Source organism: Staurois parvus, unplaced genomic scaffold, assembly GCF_062004578.1.
Source record: "Staurois parvus isolate SC_StPar_1 unplaced genomic scaffold, SC_StPar_1.0 ptg000154l, whole genome shotgun sequence".
Taxonomy (NCBI): Eukaryota; Metazoa; Chordata; class Amphibia; order Anura; family Ranidae; genus Staurois; species Staurois parvus.
Genome location: NW_028317950.1, coordinates 2,145,801 through 2,171,019, shown reverse-complemented (window position 1 = coordinate 2,171,019; position 25,219 = coordinate 2,145,801). Strand labels below are relative to the sequence as shown.

Here is a 25,219-nt window from a genome sequence, read left to right as displayed (position 1 = left end):
GATATATTGTCTGGGGGCTTATTGTACTTATATTGTGATATCAAGCTGAAGCCTGCCAGTGCTCTATGTGACCAGAAAGCCTTATTAGATAGTGTCTACTGTTTCCTTCAAATTAAATATTAAAAGGACAATATTGGGTTCTAAGGCACATTGCTAGTGCATAAAAAATATTTATGAAAAAGAAAAACACTGCAATTTAGCATTTAAATGACTGGAGTTTTTTCAGCAGTTTTAAGCTGATGACAGGGTCTCTGTAAGAAACTCTTGCTCTCTTGCTAACCGGTTTTCTAAGATCCTTGTTCTCTGGGGGAGGGATGAGTATAGGGCTTGTCTTGGGAAAGTAAAACAAGGTACCTGCAATACCACCAGCCACCACTAGAACGCGACTTAGCCAAAATCTAGCTAGCTGAAACCACAAAATCAGATACAAATCTGGCGTACAATTTGGTACACTCTAATGGTTGTTTGGCACCTACTGTATGTGATTCACTAAGCATATCTGTGAGATGGAATAATTGCACACTTTCACCTTTCCCACTGCCCCCGCATCAGACACATGCTTAGGGTAGCTTGCCACTACCTGTAGTTTGTTAAATGAGTGGCATGCTAGGCAGCCATATACATACAAAGATCTGTTCCTAAATAAAGCAGATACGTTGGCTTCCACACACTCAAACTAATCTGGATACAATCAGATTGGCTGTCAACCACCCACTGCAATTACAAAGTACACATGGGCACAGTCACACAATGCAATCTCACATAGATTAGCAGGGAGTATAAAACTGCGTATACAGGCACTAGCAATTTAAATCTCTCTGAGAGGTATAAATTCTTAACTTAGAAGGCCAAGCTCAAGGACTATATACTGACTCTGAATGCAAAGTGTGAAGAAAATGTGGATTGCCTGGATGTGCAGAACTATAGCGGGACAGAAGTGGCTTCACCACTGGCTGGAAACCAAAGATAATCAAAGCGAAAGTATGTCAACAGCACACCATGGATCTCCAAACTGGGTCCAAAGCTTTATTTAGTGATCACAGCATTATATAAAAGAAGCAACGTTTTGGGGCCTTACAGGACCTTTTCATCAGGCATCCTCCTGGGAGACTCCAAAACGTTGCTTCTGTTATAATGATTTGGTCGCTGAATAAAGTTTTGGACCTGTTCTGGAAAACCATGACGGTGACATACTTCGCTTTGATTGTCCATCACTGGACACTGAATGTGAAAACATTGATATAGTGATATTATCCTCTCTCTTTTCATATTTAATGTCACAATACCAATTATGCTTTTATAGTGTATAGGTGAATTGTAAACTCAATGCTTATTAAAACGCATTTTATAAAAATCATCATTTGCATTTATTTTTCAGGAGTCAGTAGTAAAACATATTCCACTGAAGGTATGTAAAGTCACTTGTTATACCCTGTGCAGTATTTATATAGAGGGCTCTTATCACTTATCTACATTTTAAGGTGTCAGACAATTAGATTGTTTGCGGAATCAGATCATTGCAAATTACTGTGCTCAGTTTAAAGTTGCTCATTGATCTCAGGTGAATGTGAGATATATTAACATTTTCCGACCTCTGGAAAAGGTTTGTGTGATTAGATGCAAAGAATAAATGTGAAAACTCAGGTCATCCACGCATTTGTTTTCTGCTGGTAGAAGAGGAGATAGCATAGAGACTACACGACTGATGCTGGCCTATCTGCACAGCAAGATCGGTGTGTAGCATGGCCAACCCTCTTTGTGGGACATGACACAAAAAACATTAATGCTGCCTTCCAGGACCCTTTAAGTAAGCTTTAATGCATGGAGGGGTGGTGTTCCTTTTGATATCAAGGGACCATTGCAATGGGCTCTCACAGTGGTCACATGATCAGGAGCATGTCCCACTGGCTTTTGGCTGGAAGATTTGACTGAGGGCTGTTTCCAGTAGACCATTGCAATCTAGGGTATGCGTCTTGGAAACAACAGCCACTCTCCATGCTTGCATTGGGCTAACATAGGCAGCCATTATTGTCCATGACCAGAACTGGTGTCATCGCTAAATTTTTTTTTTCAGTTTTGTTTATTGAGGTTTGGACAATACAACAAAATGCCCACGCAGGGGCTATCACCTGCCTAACAAATAGACTTGGGCCCAAAATTCGACAGGTTACAGACAGGTAGAAAAATAACCTAAAAGCAAAAACAAAATCCAGTGTGGCTCTCCTCTTGACCAAAACACGATCACGATCAAGGAGAAGTATATAGTACCCAGCAGGGCCCCCTGACCCCAACCACCCCTGTCCTGTTAACAAATATTAAGTTTCAGAAGCAGTATCACAGACTCATGAGGTATCAGAGAATGCAGTAGAATCATCAAGCCATTTAGACCATATTTTATTGAACTTTTTTGGGACAACCTTTAGTTAATAGGTACCTTTGTACAGTGGGAGGCTAAGGTTAACCAGTTGTTTACAGAATGCCACTGTAGGTGGGGCAGGCTCTTTCCAGATGAGATTGATAGCCTTTCTGGCATAGAAAAGAAGGAGCCCTAGCATGGTATGCTCCTAGCAGGTCACAATCAGAAAACATGAGAAATCAACAGGGGAGTAAGAGCATCTCCAGCACCATTGATGGATCCTGGAGTCCATTTTGTGTACACGGTATGGGGTGAAATAAGCTAGTCTATCCCATAAAGAGACCAACTGCTTAAAGGGGATGTGACGGACCGCTGACACTCTGCCTGGGTGCTTCCGTCAGAGAACTGCTTCCTCACTGCTGGAACACAGGACCAAGGTATTATAGCTGGGCATTGCACCCAAGAACTAGTCAAAACTAACTTAGGTGCAACTGGAACTCTTTATTGAACAGAAATACAGTTTTTTATACACTTCAGAAATAAGGGCAGTCCCCACATAAACAATAAAACAAACATTAGACATCGGGATAGACATCCCACATTGATTAGGTAATGAGGTCAAGTTGATACAAGACTTATCCCATCATGTAGGAACCTCCAGGAGGACTAGCCAACAGACAGAAACAATAAGTGACTCAATTAACTCAACTAACAATGGGACAAAAACACAATGGTAAACACATCACACCTTAATAAACAGATTACACTAAGAGACTTCAGCATCAGGTTGTTTTGAGCTGATTATATTACCATCTGTTTAGAGTCTCTGAGTCTAGGAGGGTGGTTGAAGCAGCCAATGCTGGTTTGGGCACAGAGACCCCCTAGTCTGTATCCTGGTCCTCCAGTTCTCAGAGTCTGTGTGTTTTTAGGAGAAATTGACTTGAATCTGAAGTAAAACTACTCCAAAAGGTCCCCCAGGCACACACCTCCAAAGAATAGAGCCCCCTCAAATGCCAGGTCCCATAGTCATTAAGCAAGAGGCTAGCCTGCAGTCTCCTCCAAAAGACCCTGTCCCAGTTGGGTCAGCCACAGGGGAAATCCCAGATATCAGATCAGTCATTACAATCAAGATCTGGTATGTTCGTGAGCAATCTCTGCCATAGGGTAGTCAAGTCAGGTAGGGCCATCATGCAGAGGTGGATATACAATGCAGAAGTAGGCTTGGTGGCGCATTCTGAATAGAGAACTTGTTCTAGGTCCATTGAGGAGAGCACAATGGGGGAAACACAGAAATTGCCATTGCTAGATTTTAGTGGACCATGATGATGACCAGTGTTGATTTGCTGCCCCCCAGTAAGCCAGGCAGAGTAAATTGTCCTTTTGTAAACATCTAACACAGGGTGGAATGGGCCAGGAGTTGGGCGTCTTCCCCCTGGGCAGGTTCCTCTACAACAGTGGTCTCCAAAACTGTGGCTTACGGCCTAGATGTGGCCCTTTGTTTGCCTTTAACTGGCCCTTGGTGTACTATTATTCCCACTGATATGAGGTGATATTCCTCTCACTGACACCAACCAGGGGGCACTTTTTCTCCCACTGATACTATTGATGGGGCAGTATTTCTCCACCTACTGACTACATATGTCAATTTTTTATTCCCACTGACCCAAAAAACCTGAGACATTGTTTGCTTCTACTAATCCTGGGACATTTTCTACTCCCACTGGCCAAAATCTGAACCCCCCCCCAAACTGTCCCTTTGTTTAAAAAGTTTGGAGGCCTTTGCTCTACCATTTACTGGGCCTGCAATGTTTTGACAAGTTATTGATACACTAAAGCAAGTACAGCAGGGGCAGGGTAAGAGTGTCTGCCCCCTGTGCTAATGTCTTTACAAAATACTGGGCCAGCTGGTGGTCCCAGTGTTTTGGGATTCTCTCTGTTATCCCTTTTCAGACCTCAGGCAGAGCACAACTCTGAGTATGAACAGTACAGAAAATTTGTGTTGGAATTTTATGATGTAGAGGAGGAAGTCTGTTTTACGTTATTGAACTTTGGGATTTAATTAATTTTGAATCATTGTTTCAGTGTTATGGGTTGACACAAGATTCTAAATTAGAAAGCTTTCCTTTGAACTGGTCACCCTAGAACTCCTCAACTCTTAAATTGAAGTTTGCACTGTTCAGATTCCTTACGGTGATGATGATGACTTAATCACCTGTTCTTCATTCTATTGGGCTAGTCTTAAAAGAAAAAAGATCTCTTGTCTGTTACAGACAAAAGAACATATGAAACAAGACTCTGTATGATTAGGTACAGCAGCTATCTTAAACCAAGCTCAAAACCTGTGATTGCTAAAAGAACATGCAAAACAAAACTGCGCTAATAAATCATATATGAACATGCATAATCCAAAACAATGGCAAAATAGTCCAGATGAAACACAAAATGTTCAAAACCAGTCCTACTCAATGCATTTCTTCACATCCTGAGGATGCCCCACACTTGTGACGAATCGTGTTGAGCGAGACTTCCAGCACTCCATTTCCTCTTCGCCTGGAACACATAGCGGCATTCCCGTGGCTTGGTAACATTAGAGGCTTGTCACATAAATTCTATTGTGAGTGCATATGGAAGCTTTTAAGTTTATTTTACTCAATAAATGGTAAACACTATAAAAGATCCCTTTTTATTGTTTTGCCATGGTTCAGTTTGGTTCAGTTCCTCTGAGTAACTTGATAGAGTACAGTGAACCCTAAAGGGGTGGGATTACCTGCATTGAGAACCTGGAGAAGTGGAGGCCATTTGGCAAGTGTTAGAGCACATTGTGTGCTGGGAAGCAAATATTGACTTACTTGTGTACACAAGGTCACATATCATCCGGGGAGCGCCGTGTGTGGTGGAGAGTCAACCAAGTATGCATGGTGATTTGTTTATTGAAGGTGGATACACAAGGAATTGTGTTATATTTATGAACTTTCTTATCATGGGAAGAGCACATGAGCACATTTTAGTTCATTTCAGATATATTTAGTTTCATCTGGATTATTTCTTCATTGTTTTGAATAATGCATGTTCACATATGATTTATCAGCGCTGTTTTCTTTCATATGCTCTTTTAGTAATCACAAGCTTTGAGCTTGGTTTAAAATCGCTGCTGTACCTAACCATACATAATTTTTGTTCACATTTGTTGGGCGCGGGTGTTTGCTTTTGATTATAATTTCAATAATACTCTGTTACATACAAGTTGGACAGTGCGCCTGTCTATCTGCATGTTTCAAGAGGGCATGAGCCCTAAAATAGGCTGAAGTTCATAGTCTAATTACACGCAACCATGTTCTCCCTCGCTTTCCTGGTCGGTCAGTCAAGTAGCGGAAACTGTGCACACCTGTGCAGATGGTAACTGAGCAGGAACAGAACTGGAATATGGTAAAAATCAACAGGCAATTTCAGAAAGGTGATATACCATAGGTTGGGGGGGGGGTATTGGATAGGCATCATCAAAATACAAGCCAAAGTCTATAATCAGAGAAACAGGAATGCAAGATCACAAGAACTAATACCACTTGGAATCTTTGGGTAGGAAATGAACCTATTGTTTAGGCCAGGCTTTCTCAACCAGGGTGCCTTGAGGTTTCTCCAGGGGTGCCTTGGCAAAATGTCTGAAAAAATAAAATTGCACAAAACTTGTATACAAGTCAGTGGGTGGAACAAGGTGGCTTTTAGTTACACAGGTTTCCACTGTGCACCATTACAACCTTCTAGCCAATGGCGGCCTGACAACTAATGACATCATCAGTCGATAAGGAGGATGTTGGTTGCCTGCACAGCATCCTAGTTTGACCCTCCCCCACCCCTCTCTGTTGGTGCTGGTGTCACGTTAGCTCAGTGATGGAGAAAAACTGAAGGAGAAGAGAAACATTGGAATACTACTCAGTACCAGTGTGCATAAAAGAAAAAATCCCCTCTAATGTTGGGTGTCCTACATGTGTGGATGTTGCTGCATTATATAAAACCATTTGAATATTTTTTCCCATTTTAGAATGTGGTGCCTTTTTAAAATTATGGACAGTCTTCAGGCACCCCATTTTAGAATGCAGTGCCTCGGGACTGTCCAAAATTTTAAAGGGTGCCTCTGGACTGTCCATAACTTTAAGGGGTGCCTTGACTGAAAAAAGGTTGAAAAACACTGGTTTAGGCAATGTCTGTTGGCCTGGGCACAGCTAAATAGTAAGATTGATTGACAGGCTGGGCTGGTACTGGCTGTGTAGCTGCTATATCAATCATCAGGAGGAATTCGGCAATGTCTATACTTCCCAGTCCTGTTTAGCAACAAGGTGCACATGGTGGTAGAATCACAAGTTGCAGACCAGCTTTGCTACTGATCTGTGACATTGTCCTAACATTCTACCAGCACTTGAAGGACACTTACATCACTATTAGCTTATAGTACATCTCCCTAATGTATCCCAAACTAAAAATTCTGCATGTTTCCCTTGACATCCTCCCTTTATAAACCTATGTAACCGTGTGTAGCATTTGAAAATATTAACACCTCTTTTCCGGTTTTGCAGATTCTGATTACGAAATGATAGTAGACCCATTTATGGAACCAGATATTGACTATGATGGTAAGATACCTTAACTGTGCTGCAACTGGTTTATGTGTCTGGTTTACATAGCTGTGGAGCCTCATTACACACATTAGCCCACATGCATTTGTTTTCAAGAAGATAGTTAAAACTGTATCAGACCTAACAATGTTTTTTTTGGTTGTGTCAAACAATCATCATTAAGAAAAATCCTCTGTATCCATTATAAAAATTTATAAAACTTTGTTACACTTGATTACATTATTTTTTGATTGACCAATTGGTCTTGTTCTCCCATCAGTCTTCTACACTCACCGGCCACTTTATTAGGTACACCTGTTCAATTACTTGGTAACACAAATTGTTAATCAGCCAATCACATGGCAGCAACACAATGCATTTAGGCATCTAGACATGGTGAAGACGACTTGCTGAAGTTCAAAATTGGCTAATAGAAGATTGGAAAAATGTTGCCCGGTCTGATGAGTTTCGATTTCAGCTGCGACACTCAGATGTAGGGTCAGAATTTGGCATAAACAACATGAAAGCATGGATCCATCCTACCTTGTATCAATGGTTCAGGCTGGTGGTGTTGGTGGAATGGTGTGGAGGATATTTTCTCGACACACATTGGGCCCCTTAATACCAACTGAGCATCGTTTAAATGGCACGGCCTACCTGAGTATTGTTGCTGACCATGTCCATCCATTTATGACTCTAGTGTCCCCATCTTTTGATGGCTCCTTCCAGCAGGATAATGCACCATGACACGAAGCTCAAATCATCTCAAACTGGTTTCTTGAACATGACAATGAGTTCACTGTACTCCAATGGCCTCCAAAGTCACCAGATCTCAATCCAACAGAGCACCTTTAGGATGTGGTGGAACGGTAGATTCGCATCATGGATGTGCAGCCTACAAATCTGCAGCAACTGCATGATTATATCATATCAATATGGACCAAAATCTCTGAAGAATGTTTTAAACACCTTGTTTAACCCCTTCATGCCTAAGGGTAAAACAAATCTAAATGACTGCACAATTTTGCAATGTTGACATGTGTTAGTAAAACCATCCATATCACAACTACTTTGTACATCCAGGTGAATTATATCTTGTATTTTTCAGGACAAATTGGGCTTTCATTTGGTGGTAAATGGTAATGGATATCTCCTGATTTTTTTTTTTATTATCAAAGAAAAACTGGCCTAAAACTGTATTTAGCTGTGTGTTTCTTGTTACTACTATAACCTACCACCAAAAAACAGCCCAAAATAAATTCTCCAGCTCTTGACAATCGCAGCAATATCATATATGTGTATGTTATTTGTTGTTTGTACCAGTAGTATAGCACACAAATTTTTGCTTTTGTCCTTTTTTTTTTTTTTTTTTTTTTACCTAAAACACACTGACACTAACTGACACTAAAACAAAATTTTGGTTTAAATCCTGACCTTTGACCCTGACCTTTTGACCCTGACCTTGACCCAAACACTAGCCCTGGCATTGAACTAAATCAAACCTTGATCTAGATATTTTTTCTTTATCTTTTATTTTATTTTTGAATATTTATTTATGTATCTCTCTCCTCCATTCATAGAGAGAGGAAAAAAAACAAGGGGGCCGGGCTGTACAGTGACTGATCACTGTGATAGCCAATCAGAGGCTATCACAGCGATCATGTGACCTGGTATCGGGAGTCCCGGGTCCCGATCGTTAGAACGGGACCCGGTGCTCTCAGTGACAAAGCGGTCTTTGTGCTGGGATTTGCGCTCCCAGCACAAATACAGATATGCAAATATGCGGCCCCACAGAAAAAAGCCCAGTTCTGTGAGGCCGCATATTTGTGTTACATCGGCGTCAAGGGGTTAATCTATGCCATGGAGAATTAAGGCAGTTCTGAAGGCAAAAGGGGATTCAACCCGGTACTAGCAAGGTGTACCTAATAAAGTGGCCGATGAGTGTTTCTTCTTGATGATCTCAAGTGATGCCTAAATTAAGCTGGCCAAACACATATAGTATATTTCCGTTCAGCCTGCGGGGTGAGCAGAGAAGATCTAACAGACTCCTCCATTCACACTACAGAGCATGGATGTGGGCATCTCCTGCTGTGGCTACTGTCCCCGGCTGTCAAAATATTTGAAAAATGCCTACATTTGATTGGATGCAGGTGGTGTTCAGCTGACAATTTTCTGCCTAGTTCCTTGAATTTTTCAGTGTTAGGTGGGAGATGGTCAAAGGGCAACCTACTGAGACAATTGCGTCTGGGTCCTCAGGAAGTTGGTAAAATTTGCTTTAGTTCCTTGCTGGAATTTGTCAGGCCACCAATGACCACAATAAATACATGCCTATGTTGTCAGATGACTGCAACTGTACAGTAACTAGTCAACAGTAAACATAAAGGAAATTCTGTAAGACTATACATTGACTTTACATTCTATTTCCCTCTCTTAAAAGGAGTACCTGCTGGTGCGCCTGTGCTTCAGACTTTTATGTCTTCTGGTGAGTAAATTCTACAGATCAGATTCTGTTAGTACCTTCTAGGCCAATGTTCCTCAATATTTTGATATTTTTTCCCCTCTTTACCAGTAAAGCCTTCCCTTGTATCCTCTAATGTATATACAATTATTTTACACTTTAAACTGTGTACATATATTTTCTAGACCCCCGCAAGGATTTCTGCACGTTGTGTAAACGTGTCATGCTTTGAATGTATGAATAAATTCCTACACAGATATGTCTGTGAAAGCTCTCATTTATCTAGGTCATGGTATATCTAATAGTTGTTGGTCACGTTCAACTGAACGTGTACTATAATGTTGAAGACATTTTGTAGCTTTTCAAACCACTTCTTCAGTTTCAATGGGTATACCAAAGATACCCCATCATTTATATCCTTAAAACACTTTAATCCATTCACCATGGAATGTGCAGATGTTGATTGTCCAAGAACAAGATGGGATGTGTGAAAATTGTGGAATCACTATATTGCTAGCAGCTTTAGCTGACCGAGACGGCTCCCCACACTCCACCTCAGGAGAACGTAACAGCCCTGCGGGAGGGATTCCTCCATCAACACTGACTGAGTTGATGGGATAATTGAGCAATTTTCTATCCTTACACCTGTTGTGGAATAAAAGAAAAGTATATCATCATGGCCAGCCTAGATGGTTTGGCCCTGGAGCTATATGGGCACCATCAACTGGGAAGTCATTCAGCCACAGCTGAAGGAGCCTCAGGAGGAACTCTGGTTAAGAATGACTGCTCTAGATTCTGGCTGCTGTGGATTTCAGAAAACTCAAACTATGGTAAAAGTAGAGATGATTTTCTGATTTAACAGAGCTGCATTATTTCATGGATAGATTAGTAGCTCACTAATTATGTTCCCTGAATTGTCTCTGACTGATATATTAGCTGAAGTTAGTTTTCTCTTCACCCTACTAGTTGACGGAGATCCACATTTTGTGGTGAATTTACCTCGGAGCCAGGAGAAGTTGTGCTTTACTCTAGATGGACGACCAGGAGACATTTTAAAACTCCTCAATGATCCAATTACAGGTACATATGACATTTTATATTGCCTAAAAGTTTATGCAAACCTTCATTTTGAATGTTTTATGTAATGTACTTACTGTACCTTGTCTGCTGTTAAGTTGGACTTAGATGGTTTGAGGTGGATGGAGGATTATCCCCCCCTGCCAGGATTCTGCTGTCGGAATACAGTGATCAGTAGCTGTGGCCGCTGATAAACAAATGTTTTCCAGTTTGTCCGTTTGACAGAAGTCGATCTGAAAATCTGAACAGGAATGGACACGCACAGATTGAAATTCGGCCAGCCCCAACTGATGCGGCTGAATTTCAATCCATCTAAGGCCAGCTTTAAATTGATGTATTAAAAGAAGGCACACTCAGTTCATAGCGCTCACTAGCTCTGGTTAGTCTGCTCTCAAAAAACAATGAACTCCTAGCGGAGCACCCTGGATGTGGTCCAAATGTTGAAGATGCTGGAAGAGCACCACACTAACAATCATAGGGGTAGATTTACTAAAGTTAGTGCAATCAGAATCTGGTGTAGCTGTGCATGGTATCCAATCAGCTTCTAACTTCAGCTTGTTCAGTCAAGCTTTGGCAATAGAACCTGAAAGCTGATTGGTTACTATGCAGAATTGCACCATATTTTGTACTTTCCAGTTTTAGTCAATCATCCCCATAGTCCAAGTTGGTCTTTAATTCTTTCTTATTATGGTACAACAAAACAGACAATGGAGTTGATTTACTAAAGGAAATTAGACTGTGCACTTTTCAAAGTGCAATTGTACTCTGCAAGTGCAGGTGCTCCAGAGATTAGCAAATGAGCAGAAGCTCTGCTGACTTCCATCATCCAATCATGTGCAAGCAAAAATTGTGTTTTTTTTATTTTCCTTGCATGTGATTGGGTATTCTTGGCAACGTGAAACTTTTCTTCACTTACTAAGCTCTGGAGCAACTGCACTTGCAAAATGCACAGTCTATTTGCCTTTAATAAATCAACCCCAAAGTGTTTTGAGGGCTCCAGCACATTGGCTACTTTTTTGTACCATAATATGAAATCACTAAACCCACTTGGCTTCTTCAATTGTTGGTGTGGAACTTTCAGCTCTCAACAGAAATCTAAAAAGCCAAAATATGAAATTGTGGTGTTTTTATACTGTTTGACAGTGTTGAAAGAGAATCAAAGAAAATCTAGGTACAGAATCATATAATGAAGATATTCTGTAATTTTTTAATTATATATTAAAAAAGATGGGGTCTAGGGGTATATGGGATACCCAAAGAACTTCTCAGCAAAAATGGACAAAGATCAGCAAACAAGCTCTGTAAGGAGCACTGAGTCTGAACCTCCTCAGACCCCAGATGAAAATCTCCTCCTCCACCGGCTGTCCTCAGGGTGTGCCTGAGCAAGGGATTCTGAGATCTACAATGAAGTAGTCTCAGGGAGAACTAGTTGGGTATTGCACCTGACTGCCTTCTCCCATCTCTGGCCCAGAGGGTGTAGAAGTACGCACACTGTCCTGTTCCTGTAGTTTAATGGGTTGCAGCTGCAGTAGACTGTGTGACAGTGGAGATCCTTCTGCCCAGCTTAAGTCTGTAGGTAAGCCCTCCTCTGCTGGAGCCCCCTCCCAGGCTCCACACACCAGCACCTTCCTTCACTTCATCTTCCACCCAACTCCCCTGCTGTGCAGGCTCTCTCATATTTAATATTTATATAACATATATATTTGGTTATCCTAGCCAAAATGCCAGGCCTCCTGCCTGTGGATTGGCCAGGTTCCCTCAAACATGCAAATTCAGGCTTCCTCCTCTCCTCCTCCTCCTCTCTTCTAGAAAGTGCCAGAGCTTTCTAGAAGGGTGGGAGGGCTCCAGAAGCCGTGACCTGTGGAGCCTCCCAGCCTGAGCTGAGGTAACCTCACTGCCTCACTTCCAGCTGACTGATCCCAGGCTTGTAGCAAGCCTCTGATTACCAGACAAAAATCCTACCCAAACTGGAGAGCACTACACTAGTTTGTTTTCTTTTGATACTAGTCTCATGTGCGGTTGGGCTTTCCTTATAAATATGACATTTTTGATATTCATTTTATAACAATAAAAATGCATTTTTCTATAAATTGTAAGTATCATGGTTAAAAATTGATTACAAGTCCTTGTACATGATTAAAAGCCTTCTTTCCTATGGTTCTCCATTTAAATAAAAAAATAAGCTGCATTTCTTAAATATTAATTATATGAATGGAAGCATGTAACATAAAGTGTTATCTCAATTTGGCTGCAAAGGTGGAAATACAGTACACTTTAAAGCCAATATTAATCAAATAAAAATGGATGTGTTTGCTAATGGAATTATGAAATCATGCTGCCTTAAACAGGTATCACCGTGAGTGGTCATTTGATAAAGGCTCCACCACGGGTTGGCCATGAAGACCGGCTACGAACCTACCTCAACATTGTAACCATCACCATCAACCAGCCACGGTCCAACTACATCATCAACATAACTTTGAACAGCTTAACACTCAAAGGGGAAAAGGAACTTCCTCTCCCAGTTAATCGACCTGCTTTCATACGAAAACCCAGACTGGCCTTAAGAATATCTCCTTCCACCAACATCACCATATGGATTGGGCGCAATGTAGAGTTGCTGATCATGTTTCATCACTACCAGCATCCAACGTACCTGCAGCTGAATCACCTGGGTTTCTACATAGTTAGAGGAGATGGCTTGTCTTTCAGCTCTAAAGGATTGTTAGGTGAGGCATTGTAACATGTACAGTGTCACAATATATACAATTTACAATGTGGGTGCAGCCACAGTATTCAATCCCATCACAAACACAATTACTGTTCGTACACGGCCAACCAAGAATAATAAAGCTACATGATGCTACTATGAGGCTTAAGAGTAAAAAGGTTGCATCACATGTACTTTTAAAGCCCCCCATCTTGAAGCCTCCTTAGTTAAGTCAATTGAGCAATCTATTTACACATATTAGCAGGGCCCCATTTTGCCACCAGCAAAGTCCATGCTGGCCAAGGGTTCCTCCCACTATCTTCCTGTTCATGAATAAGATAGGGTACACACACCTGTAATGTGGAGGAACTCCACCAACTTTGGTCGCTTACATTCTCCTGGTTTGGGGTCCAGCTCCATAAAATGTCAACATCATTTAGCCTTTTTAGCATTTTTGCTGTAGCAGGAAAATAATGTACATCCTTCACCTCTGCTTCTTTAGTCCTGACATTGGTAACTCTGCACAGTTCAAGTTCAACTTTAACATAGGAGTGCCAACCAACCCTTCCAGTTTCCTTACTGTAGGCTCCCAAAGGTGGGTTGTTCAACGGAATCTGTACCGGGCCTACACTGAAGGGTTCACATTGTAAGGCTACAAGCTGAAATGGCAGTACACTAAGCAGGGCCGTGGATAAGGGGGTACCACCAGTTCTCCTGTATGGGGCCCAGGCTTCACTGTAATCACACTGCTCTGGAATGGCTGTGCTGTGCACAACCATTCAGAGCAGTGTGTCCAAGCTGACAGGGAGGAGGACTGTTAGTAAGCAAAGCAGCTCTCCTCCCCGTTGGCGATCCTCGGTAATCACCAGGCGCCAGTGGGTAATCACCGCCCGGGACTCGGTGATCAACAGCTGCGAATGGTGGCGCGGGTAGGGTGTGTTCCCCCTACCCGGAAATGCTAAATCACATATATATGCATGCCGCCCTGTAGCAGTATATTTGCTATAGGATGATGGGGAAGCAGTTAAACAGTGGAGCTTTGCCCTACATGTGTGCAAAATACCTCCACAATATACATATTATGAATTCATGGAATGTACTTCCTCTGCAATTACACCATCCACGTAATTATGAACAGTCTCTTATTGTGCAAACGTGCAGTGATTATTCAAAGTGCAAATGTGCGATAATTCTTCATAAAGTCCAACGAATCCTTAGTGCTCCCCTCTGGTGGTCCCACTTACTCACCAGCTCCTGTGGACTCTTATAAGAACAAGAGTCTAACACGCTTGTGTATATATAGGTTGATCTGGGATTTGTAGTCCTCCTGTGGGTCCAATCCTCATTCTAGTCCTCCGTGGCTAGTTTACCATTCATTATATATCGTGAATCCCAGCGCACAAAAAATTTAAAATATATCTAAACGTGAGTCTTGTGTGTTTTGCACTGTTTAATTTCTTTTTTCTTCTAGTTTACCATTCATGACAATAAGCTCCTCATAAAGTAGTGTATAAAGAAAGAAGGAGGGCCCTCACAGTGAAATACTATTTATTTAAAATCGTGTTTTCATTCTCCCCTGATTCTCTTATGAGGCTGCAGGATCCCTGACCCTCTGTCTGGACAGTGCTGATCGGTCCAGTGCTGATCACATGCACTCTCCCAGGAAAGAAAAAACTCTCTAGCAATACAGACCAAACTGAGCATGTGCAGCTTGTGCCCAAGGCTCTGTTCTATCAGCAGATGGATTGGGGACAGTAAAAGAAGGGGAGGATCACAGAAGACAGGATCAAACAACCCTTTTACATGATGCAGAGGACTAAACCCTTAGGTCCCACAGTATACAGTATATAACCAGCATGCTTTACTGCATATACAGACTGATTTTACTGTTTTGGGTTTAGTAACACTTTAGGACTCTTGATTATAAGGGACTAAATTAGCCACACCCACCACAACCAAGGGAGGAGTTCCACTAAAGGGGATACTAACCCCTGCTTACAAACAGTACTGCCTGAGAGCATAGAGATATGCCTCAAACTGGTTCATTTAAGCAACCCATAGACCTAAAACAGATTGGCAGATTTGTTAGACAATTTTTTTTTTCCTACCGTAAAATTTGTACAATCAAATGGTACACATCAGAGGTTCCAATCCTTACCCAATTCAGTAAAAGTAAAAAATGTTTTTATTGCTCTTCATGATTCATTTGGGAGGAATCCAAAATCCCCAAATTTTTTGGTTAATGTAATATAGCGTTTCAACGAGGAGGACAATGCACAAACTCTTGAGACCCCTTTTATCTAAAAAACAAAGTAGATGAAAATTACTGCTGCTAGGAAAGAACCAATGTTGAAGGAACCATGATGTCACTAAAACAGGATATAAAAAATTAAAAAAAAAATCAAATAAAAATTGTATTTCTCTGTTTTGATGTATTCTTTAGGCAACAATTTTATGTGCAAAAATTAATCCTAGTTATTTCTTTAGGTCAGTTCCAAAAAAGCCACATAGAAGTCACTGAGCAGAAGCAGAGCAATGACCTGACCTTCTCAGCCGTCTTGAAGAGAAATAATCAAACAGCTCCTGCCGTTCTTGTTGTAAAATCCCTGAAGGACTCCACCGCGCAGGCACACATGTCCAAATGTTGGCTGGTCAAACACACAGATGTTGAGCAAATTCTAGATGGACCCTATATATCATATGTGGTATCTGACCTCCAAGAGATGTAAAGGCACCAAGTAGCACGTATGGACTTTATTGTGTAACAAATGTCATATATGGAGGTTTGTTTGAGACTGTAGCCTGGAAGATTATGAGACAAAAAGAAAATACCATTGGCCAAGCAATTCTTGGGACTGTAGAGAGTGATTATCTGATTTCTTTCAGTGATCAAAAAATCAGAAATTGCCTTGTATTAAAGCATACATAAATCCAAAAGCAAATATTTCATAAACTGCTACTTACCAGTACTTAGATGTGGTGGCTGCATTCATTTTCCTTTTTAATGATATTTTTCCCTTTATTTTCTCCTTATGATCCACCCAGTAAGTCTGTTACTTTTCAGCTTCTTGTAACAGAACAAACTGTCCAGCAATTAGAAAATTGAGATAAATCATTTACCACTAACAGGGGTGCTTACAATGGTCAACTGTTATTCCTTTATGTAAAACCTTTATCCCAGAATGAAAAAAAAAATCTATAACTGCTTAAAAATTGTTAGCAGGAGTTTGCCTTCAATTTGTTAGGTCTATCTAAATCTTCTAGTACATCTAACACTCCCCTGCTACAGGTTGCAATACTGCTGTCCAACCCACATGGATGAAAAATATATTTTAAATGTATCTTAAAAATATTCTTCCAAAATATATTGACATATATTTGAAATATACAATTTGGGCCGTATTCAATATATATATATATATATATATATATATATATATATAGCATGTTGTTGAAATGCGTTTTTTATATGTTACAAAATATATGAAAAGTATTTTTAAAAATATGTATTTTTTAAATATATTCAGATTTTTGTAACATATAAAAAGTCATTTTAACATATATTTTTACATATATTTGTAAATGCATTCCAAAAATGTAGATTAAATGTATTTCTAAAGACATACAGTATATTTGAAAATTTATTTTTAAAAATATCTTTCATATGTTTTGTAATAAAAACGCATTTCAACATTGTGTGTGTGTGTATATGTGTGTGTATGTGTGTGTGTGTGTATATATGTGTGTATATATATATATATATATATATATATATATATATATAATTATTTATTGAAATATATTGAATACGGCCAAGATTGTAGTATTTCAAATATGCTGTGTGTCAATATATTTGGGAAGAATATTTTTAACATATATTTAAAATGTATTTTTCTTCCATGTAGGAAGATTGGCTCCATTGTTACCTATAGAATGGAGACCCCCCTTAAGGCAGAAAGTATGTTAGTGGTTGGATCACCAGGTGAAGACATTTATAAAAAGAAAACAAATTCACCCAACACATTTTAGAATTGGTAAACTGCAATATATTACACTTTTCTTTTTGGGTTAAGATATGCTTTATTTACCAGGTTATATATAGCCATTAGTGCCTAAAACACTATGTTTGTACATACTAACTGCTGTCACATAAAAGGGCAAATTAAGGGCTCATGTGCACAGATATTTGAATTATGCATATACTATATTTGTGTGTACAGTGAATATCTGGAAATTTTTCTGCATCCTTGCTCATGAAGGTTGCATAAAGACCATGGCTGTTTTCTGAACTGTTTCACATTAGCTTCAGTGGTGGTTGTTCAGTACGTACACCAGCCATTCTCAGCCAGGGTTCCTGGGAAAGCCAGGGTTCCTCCAAAGGTTTAGGAGTTCCTTGAGCTGTGGCTGATTGACCTCCCATCTAATCATGCCTGCATAGTCCCAGGTCCAACGCCACTTGACCAAGCCAGCATCATGACACCATGGATCTTTCTAGTTGTCTGCAAGGGTGGTATTCTGACCACCACAGTAAAGGGGAATTCTTCCCACTGACCACCATTATAAGGGACATCTCTTCCACTGAACCCAGATTAATTGGTTTTGGTTAGGGTTCCTCGATACCTGGAAAATATTTTAGGGGTTCCTATGGGGTAAAATGGTTAAGAATGGCTGACCTATGCATTCCACCAAATAGCTTCTGTCACTTTATGTCACTTTATGATCAGCAAATACTCCATGCTGTGCAGAAACACATAGATGGGAATTTATCGAAACTGGAGTATCCAGAATCTGGAGCATCTGTGCATGGCAACCAATCAGCTTCTATCTTTCATTTTCAAAGCCTAAAAAAACAAGCAGTTGATAGATGACTAGTTGCCATGCGCAGATGCTTCAGATTATTCCAGCTTTTATAAATTACCCCTCCCCCCATTCAGTTGTGCAACCTTCAGGCCATGGCTGGATCTAGGGGCTTGCTGGGGTGGACTGCAACCCCTCCCCCCCCAGATTTCAGTTGCACCACCCCAGAAGCTAACCACCCTGGATGGTGTGCCCAGCCACTGTACTTGGCAATGACACTTGGGCTTATTTGGAGTGTAGAGTTTTGGATCTCTTTCCGCCTTCCCCCCACACTGATGGAACAGAAACGAAAAAGCTTCTCCCTTTAGGATGAGTAGTGAGGAAAATGGTGGTGGACAGAAATGAGGGTGAATGAAGCAGAGAGGAAAGTAGCAGAGATGAAGGTAAAGGAGAATGTTCAGGGTTGAGATTATGCATGTATACAGAAGGATCACAGGAGTAGAGGGGAGATACAGAGGGAATGAGAGTGTCTGTGAATGGAAGATTAGGGGTGGTGTGTGTGTGTGTGTGGGGGGGGGGGGGGTAGAATAGGAGGGTTTATAGTGAAATATGTACAGAAAGGGGGGTGCTGAGTATGGTTGGGGGGTGAAGGATTTATGCTGGTGGGGGGATGGAGGGGATAGAACTAGAAGGGGAGGATTTGGGTAGGGGTGAATAGGATTTGTGCTTGGAGTAGGGGAGTTTCGGAAGGGGGTGTGAGTGGATTTGTACTAGAATCAGGGATTGGGGGGTAAGAAAGATTCATGCTAGAAGTCCCTCCCACTGTTAGGCAAAATCTGTCCTGTGCTACTCACTAATGACCTCTGAACTCTGCACCATTTACTAATGAGCTCTGAACTCTGCAACATTTAAAAATGACCTCTGAACTCTGTACCATTTACTAATGACCTCTGAACTCTGCACCATTTACTAATGACCTCTGAACTCTGCACCATTTACTAATGACCTCTGAACTCTGCACCATTTACTAATGAGCCCTGAACTCTGTACCATTTACTAATGACCTCTGAACTCTGCACCATTTACTAATGACCTTAAGCCACAACAAATATTCAGAATAATAAAGTCACACCCAATAATTGTCACCGCGCTTTCTTTTTTTTGATCTTGCACAAGGGCCCACTGTGTTCAGAATACACCTTTATAGCCAAATGTTCTGACCAGGTGCAAAGGGTACTGCCCTGCCAGCAGTGACCCCTGTCCTCTGCCCTGTCAGCAGTGACCCCTGTCCTCTGCCCTGTCAGCAGTGACCCCTGTCCTCTGCCCTGTCAGCAGTGACCCCTGTCCTCTGCCCTGCCAGCAGTGACCCCTGTCCTCTGTCCTGCCAGCAGTGACCCCTGTCCTCTGCCCTGCCAGCAGTGACCCCTATCCCTGCCCTGTCAGCAGTAACCGCTGTCCTCTGTCCTGCCAGCAGTAACCCCTGTCCTCTGTCCTGCCAGTAGTGACGCCTGTCCTCTGCCTTGCCAGCAGTGACCCCTGTCCTCTGCCCTGTCAGCAGTGACCCCCGTCCTCTGCCCTGGCAGCAGTGACCCCCCTCCTCTGCCCTGGCAGCAGTGACCCCCGTCCTCTGCCCTGCCAGCAGTGACCCCCGTCCTCTGCCCTGGCAAAAGTGACCCCCATCCTCTGCCCTGCCAGCAGTGAACCCCATCCTCTGCCCTGGCAGCAGTGACTCCTTTCCTCTGCCCTGCCAGCAGTGACCCCTGTCCTTTCTGCCGACCTTCCTCCACCCTGCTGACCCCATACACTGCCCTTTTGACCCCTGTCCTCCACCTTGCTCACCCCTGCACACTGCTCTACAAACTAATGGCCTCTGTGCACTGACCTACAAACTGCTGACACTATCCTCTGCCCAGCTGACCTCCCATCCTCTGCCCCCCTGACATTTTTTAGGATAAAGTGCAATGTTCAGTAACCATTAGAACCAACTAAATGTCAGTTTCTTGCAGTTAGATAAGAGTTGCTTTCTGATTGGCTGCTGTGAATTGCTGCCCTTTGCACATCTGTATTGCACTTTGTCTATTTCATTGAATGCGCCCAATAGTGTGTACATACCCTTATGCAAAAATTGGAAATGGGGTTATTTGAGCATCTACTGCTTAACTAGAAAGTGTTTGTGTTGAGATAGAGAAAGCATTGAGAAGTAAGTTAGAGATATGAAGTTGTGGGTTTGTACTTGATGGCCCTGACTTATCAAGCTCCAATTTGTCCATTCCATTGCTTAAAGTGTATGTAAAGCAAACCTTTTTATTAGTCTTGGGTAAAGTAGGGAAAGGTTAAAACCAAACCAAAACCAATTGTTTTTATGCAATCTGTGTCCCATTGGAGATATTTTCCTTTACTTCCTGTCTTGAGGCACAACAGGAAGTGAGTGGAGATCTCTCAGAAGTAAGAGACAGTTGTCAATTAGAGCAAATGTCTCCAGTGGAAGATTTCCCCACTATTCCGGACTCAGTGACAGATGAAAGTTAATTAATGTGAATTGTTAATGGCACCTGTACTCATCTGCTAATGTGGATTTTCATGCTCGTCCAACTGCATGGTTCCAAAGCACCATGTGGCTCCATGCGGAACATTTTTGTAAAAAAGCACAAGACTTCTTTTTCGCATTTCTCGCATGTAGGGCAGCCCATTTAAATGAATGGGCTGCCCTACATGCGTAAAATGCGTGCAAACACGCCTGCGCTTGGTTGCACCTGTACCTTCTGACATAGGTGTGCTCCCTTGGCCACTGTGATTCTTCCAACCAACTCCTACATGACTGTTGTGTCCTATAGTGGGTCCTATAGTGTAAGGGTCAGTGCAAAGAACTACTGTACAGCTGCCAAAGGAAACATGCATAGTCCAGAGAAGAAAATGAAGATAAGGAAAAATGGCAGTGTGCATGAGCCCTAAGTTGTAATCTTTCACTCTAGCTGTAAGGATTTACTGTGTAGTATTTTAATAACTTTAATGCCTAATATATTTATACAGCAGAGCTGCGTGTTTATGGAAGTGTATAAAATGTCCTGTTGAAAAGCCTGTAAAATGCAAAGAATGTTTAGTATAATATATAAAATTACACTACTAGAGCTGAATCTTATTCCCATGGTCTATCAATGTAATGAAGTAAAAGCAAACAAGGCCTTCATTCTCTAAGGGCCACTGGACAAATTTGCAATATTGAAAGCTGATGTCAAAGGAGCTGATATCCCCAACCCCTTACCATTAGCCTTCTTGTCTTTTAACAAATCCCTGAGTTAAAAAAAAAAATACAATTAAAAACTTAATTTATGTAACTAAATCAGTGGTCATGTGACATGATGGGGTTTATTTACTAAAGCTGGAGAGTCCAAAATCAGACTCCCTTCTGCATAGAAACCAATCAGCTTCCAGGTTTCATTGCCAAAGCTTCATTGAACAAGCTGAGGTTAGAAGCTGATTGGTTTCTATGCAGAAGGGAGTCTGATTTTGGACTCTCCAGCTTTAGTAAATAAACCCCGATGGGTCCAAAGTCTACTCTGTTTTGGACTGCACAGGAGAATAGTTGTTCTTCAGCTGGTCATCTTGCTGCTTTGATGACGTGGATACTTCCTATTAGTTGTCTAGTTGAGGAAAGTGGAAAACTAACATGAACCTTTCTCACGGGTATTGCTGGCTTAAAGTATTGATGTTGATGTTAATGATCTGATTCCTGGGCAGGTGGCTTCTACATCCCAGAGAATCTCCATAGACTTGTAGTGTAATGTAGCAGAAATGGAAATTGAAGCACCACACCGCTGCTAAGAGGTCCAGATACAACTTTATTACAATAGAAGTCAGGGGGGCAATCCAACACATTTCGGGAGTCCAAGAGCACCCCCTTCATCAGGGCTAGAGAGGCTGTCAGGTTATTTCTAGCCCTAATGAAGGTGGCCTCTTGGGACCCCGAAACATGTTGACCACTTTCTGAATTTTCTCCCTTGACTTTTATTGGAAAAACTGTATTTGGACCTCTTAGCAGTGGTGTGGCACTTCAATTTCAATGTTTGTTATATTAGCTGTCAGGTCCTGAAGACTGCAGCAAAATGATAACATAACGAAAAGAGGTGGTTTTTTTTAACAATTTAAATGGGAGAATGCATTGGAGGAACATATTGGAGAGGGTTTATATACAGTCATGGCCAAAAATCTTGGTCCCCCCACATTTCTGTCACATAATGCACCACTTCACCCAGAAAATTGTTGCAATTACAAATGTTTGGGATTCTCATGTTTATTTATTTTGTTTGTATTGGTATGACACAAAAAAAGTGGAGAAACAAAAAGCCAAATCTGACACATTCCATGAAAAACCCCCAAAATGGACTGGACAAAATTATTGGCACTCTCAAATTAATATTTCGTAGCACACCCCTTGGAAAAAATAACTGAAATCAATGGCTTCCTATAACCATCAATGAGTTTCTTCCACCTATCTACTGGAATTTTGGAGCACTCTTCTTTCCCCAAGTGATCCAGGTCCCTCAGTTTGGATGGGTTCCTTTTCCCAACTGCTGTTTTGAGATCTCTCCACAGGAGCTCTATGGGATTGAGATCTGGACTCATTGCTGGCCAGTTCAGTACTCTCTGGCTCTTTGACTGAAACCACTTCTGGGTGATTTTTGATGTTTTGGGTAATTGTCCTGCAGTAAGACCCATAACCTCTGACAGAGATCCAACTTTCTGATACTGGGCCCTACATTTCACCCCAGAATTCTTTGGTAGTCTTCAGATTTCATAATGGCATGCACACATAGTCATCCAGTGCCTGAATCAGCAAAGCAACCCCAAAACATCAGTGAACTCCCACCATGTTTGACTGTAGGGACTGTATCCTTTTTTTTTTTTTTAAAGGCCTTTTTCTGAAAACAGCAGAATGATGGGCTTAAAGAAAAAGCTGTAATTGTGTTTCGCCTGTCCACAGCACATTCTCCCAACAGGATTTTGGCTTCCAGAGGTAAGTTCTGGCAAACTCCAATCTGGCATTTTTAGGTTTCTGTGTCAACAATGGGGTCCTCCTGGGTCTCATACCATAGTGTCTCTTTTCATTCAGATGGCGACGTATACTGTGAGCTGTACCCTGTACCTGAAGGTCAACGTGAATTCGTCTGGAAGTTGATCAAGGTTCTTTAGCCACCAATCGAACAATCCTTCATTGCAATCTTTGATCAATTTCTCTGGGATACGTGGATACCCCAAGCTAACCAACCAACCAACAATCAAGAACCAACAGATTGTGCCAGTGTGGACATGTTTTGTACATGTAATAACTGGGGATACCACTGTATAGAAATTGTTAACGTGTATGGTTCTGGAAACTAATTTTGTAATAGAGATGGAAAGAATGGTATTTTTCTGTGGAGAATATGGATATGTGAAATAATGTATGCCAAAACTTTTCTCAAGTTCATTGACTTTTTGTCACTATAAGGGTTGAAATAATTCAATAAAAATGTGTTTCTAAAAATATATACAGTTTGTTGCATGGTTGCCTTTAAAATCCGAAAGGAAAAGGGCCAACATCCCTATTTAATAACAATGTTATTAAATAGGGATGTTGGCAACCACAACCACGCCCACAGTCACAAAAACCTTTCATTTTTATGATCAATTTTTCTTTCCTCCATGTCCAGGAAGATTAGAAGATTAGCTACAGTGCCATGGGCTGTAAACGTCTTGACAATGTTGCGCATAGTGGACGCAGGAACATTAAGATCTCTGCAGATGGACTTGTAACCTTTAAATTGTCCATGCTTTTCCACAATTTTTGTTCTCAAATTCTCCAATTCTTTGCTGCTCTTTCTCTTCTCCATGCTCCATGCGGCACACAGATGCACAACAGAAAGGCTAAGTCAATTTTGCATCATTTCAACTGGTTGCCAATGTGATTTCTATACTGTCAGCACCTGGTAATTGATACAGGTGAGTTTAATTACAAATTACAGGCGTAGTAAAACTTGGAATGCAATTATTTCTTACAATTTTGAGGTGGCGCCAATCATTTTGTCCAGTCCATTTTGGGGGTCTTGGGTGGAATGTATCAGATTTGGCTTTTTGTTTCTCCACTTTTTTGTGTGATTCCAATACAAACAAAAGAAATAAACACGAGAATGCTGAAACATTTGTAATTGTAACAGTTTTTTGGAGAAGTGGTGCATTATCTGACAGAAATGCATGGGTGCCAATATTTTTGGCCATGACTGTATATATATATATGTGTGTGTGTGTGTGTGTGTGTATATATTTATATATATATATAGCCTTCATAGGCTGTTAAGGGTTCCTTGAGCAACAAGCAATTTGTTCCAGACAGATTGGTATCCACTACCTTTTTTGCTGTCTGTAAGGGGGGAGGGGGTGGGGGGGGAGTTATTTCCAATGATCACAAATGTATGCAGCATTCTTCTCAGTGACAATCACACTAATGTTACAGTGAGCTGCAGATATAGTATTTATTGGAAAGCATTCCCTGACAAGCAATGTTTTTTCAAAAAGGTTGACAGATGGGCTGATATATATATATTTTTTGGGATAGTGTAGGTAAGAGCAGGGGCGGACTGACAACTCATGGGGCTGAGGTTATGTTTACTGGTCGTGTCCTGCTGGGGAGTTTTCCCTTCACTTCCTGATCTTGAAATGAAATCTCCCCAAAGTGAGGGGAATTCCCATCCTAGTTGCCTCAGCCTAGAGCATTTGTCCACAATTGGAGTTATCCCCTCATCTTTTGATATCATGTCTCTTCTAAAATATAGGGTTTCCACTTACGTTCTGTGATGGTAGTCACCAAGACAAATAGAGGGGTGAATGTCCCCAGCACAAGAGACAGCACAGAAAAAACACCTTTCCTTAATATATAAATAATAAAAAGACTTTTTAAACCTTTTATTCATTTCACACAAAATGTGTCCACATTGTGGTGCATATAATAGTAATCTCAACACAGACAATACTAATCTTAATGAGCTTTGATTCCAGATATGTTTGTTATTTAGTTATGTTTTATTTCATTTTCCATGATTACATGTAGGCAATGTGAACTAGATCTGCCAAGTAAGAGCAAAGGATGAAAAGCAGAGGCATATTCCAATTCCATGACATTATACTGAATATACGATAAACATCCTTGATTGCTGTGGTGGGTTGATGAATATATC

At 41.1% G+C, this 25,219-nt stretch overlaps 1 protein-coding gene and 1 long non-coding RNA gene across 2 annotated transcripts in view; both read left to right on the top strand.

Moving 5' to 3' along the window:
• ITIH6 (inter-alpha-trypsin inhibitor heavy chain family member 6) overlaps nucleotides 1–16,180 on the top strand; it is a 90,869-nt gene extending 74,689 nt beyond the window's left edge. The window contains exons 10-15 of the mRNA XM_089674907.1: nucleotides 1,379–1,408; nucleotides 6,928–6,984; nucleotides 9,404–9,448; nucleotides 10,391–10,504; nucleotides 12,850–13,230; nucleotides 15,699–16,180. Of these exons, the coding sequence (XP_089531033.1) occupies nucleotides 1,379–1,408; nucleotides 6,928–6,984; nucleotides 9,404–9,448; nucleotides 10,391–10,504; nucleotides 12,850–13,230; nucleotides 15,699–15,940 (869 nt within the window). The 3' untranslated portion in view covers nucleotides 15,941–16,180. The remainder of the gene's footprint in view (nucleotides 1–1,378; nucleotides 1,409–6,927; nucleotides 6,985–9,403; nucleotides 9,449–10,390; nucleotides 10,505–12,849; nucleotides 13,231–15,698) is intronic.
• A 2,499-nt stretch (nucleotides 16,181–18,679) lies between these two features.
• On the top strand, nucleotides 18,680–24,184 carry LOC149463413 (uncharacterized). The gene is made up of 2 exons (XR_016312404.1): nucleotides 18,680–23,022; nucleotides 23,119–24,184. It is a non-coding gene; the product is annotated as an uncharacterized LOC149463413 (long non-coding RNA).
• Nucleotides 24,185–25,219: the final 1,035 nt, after the last annotated feature.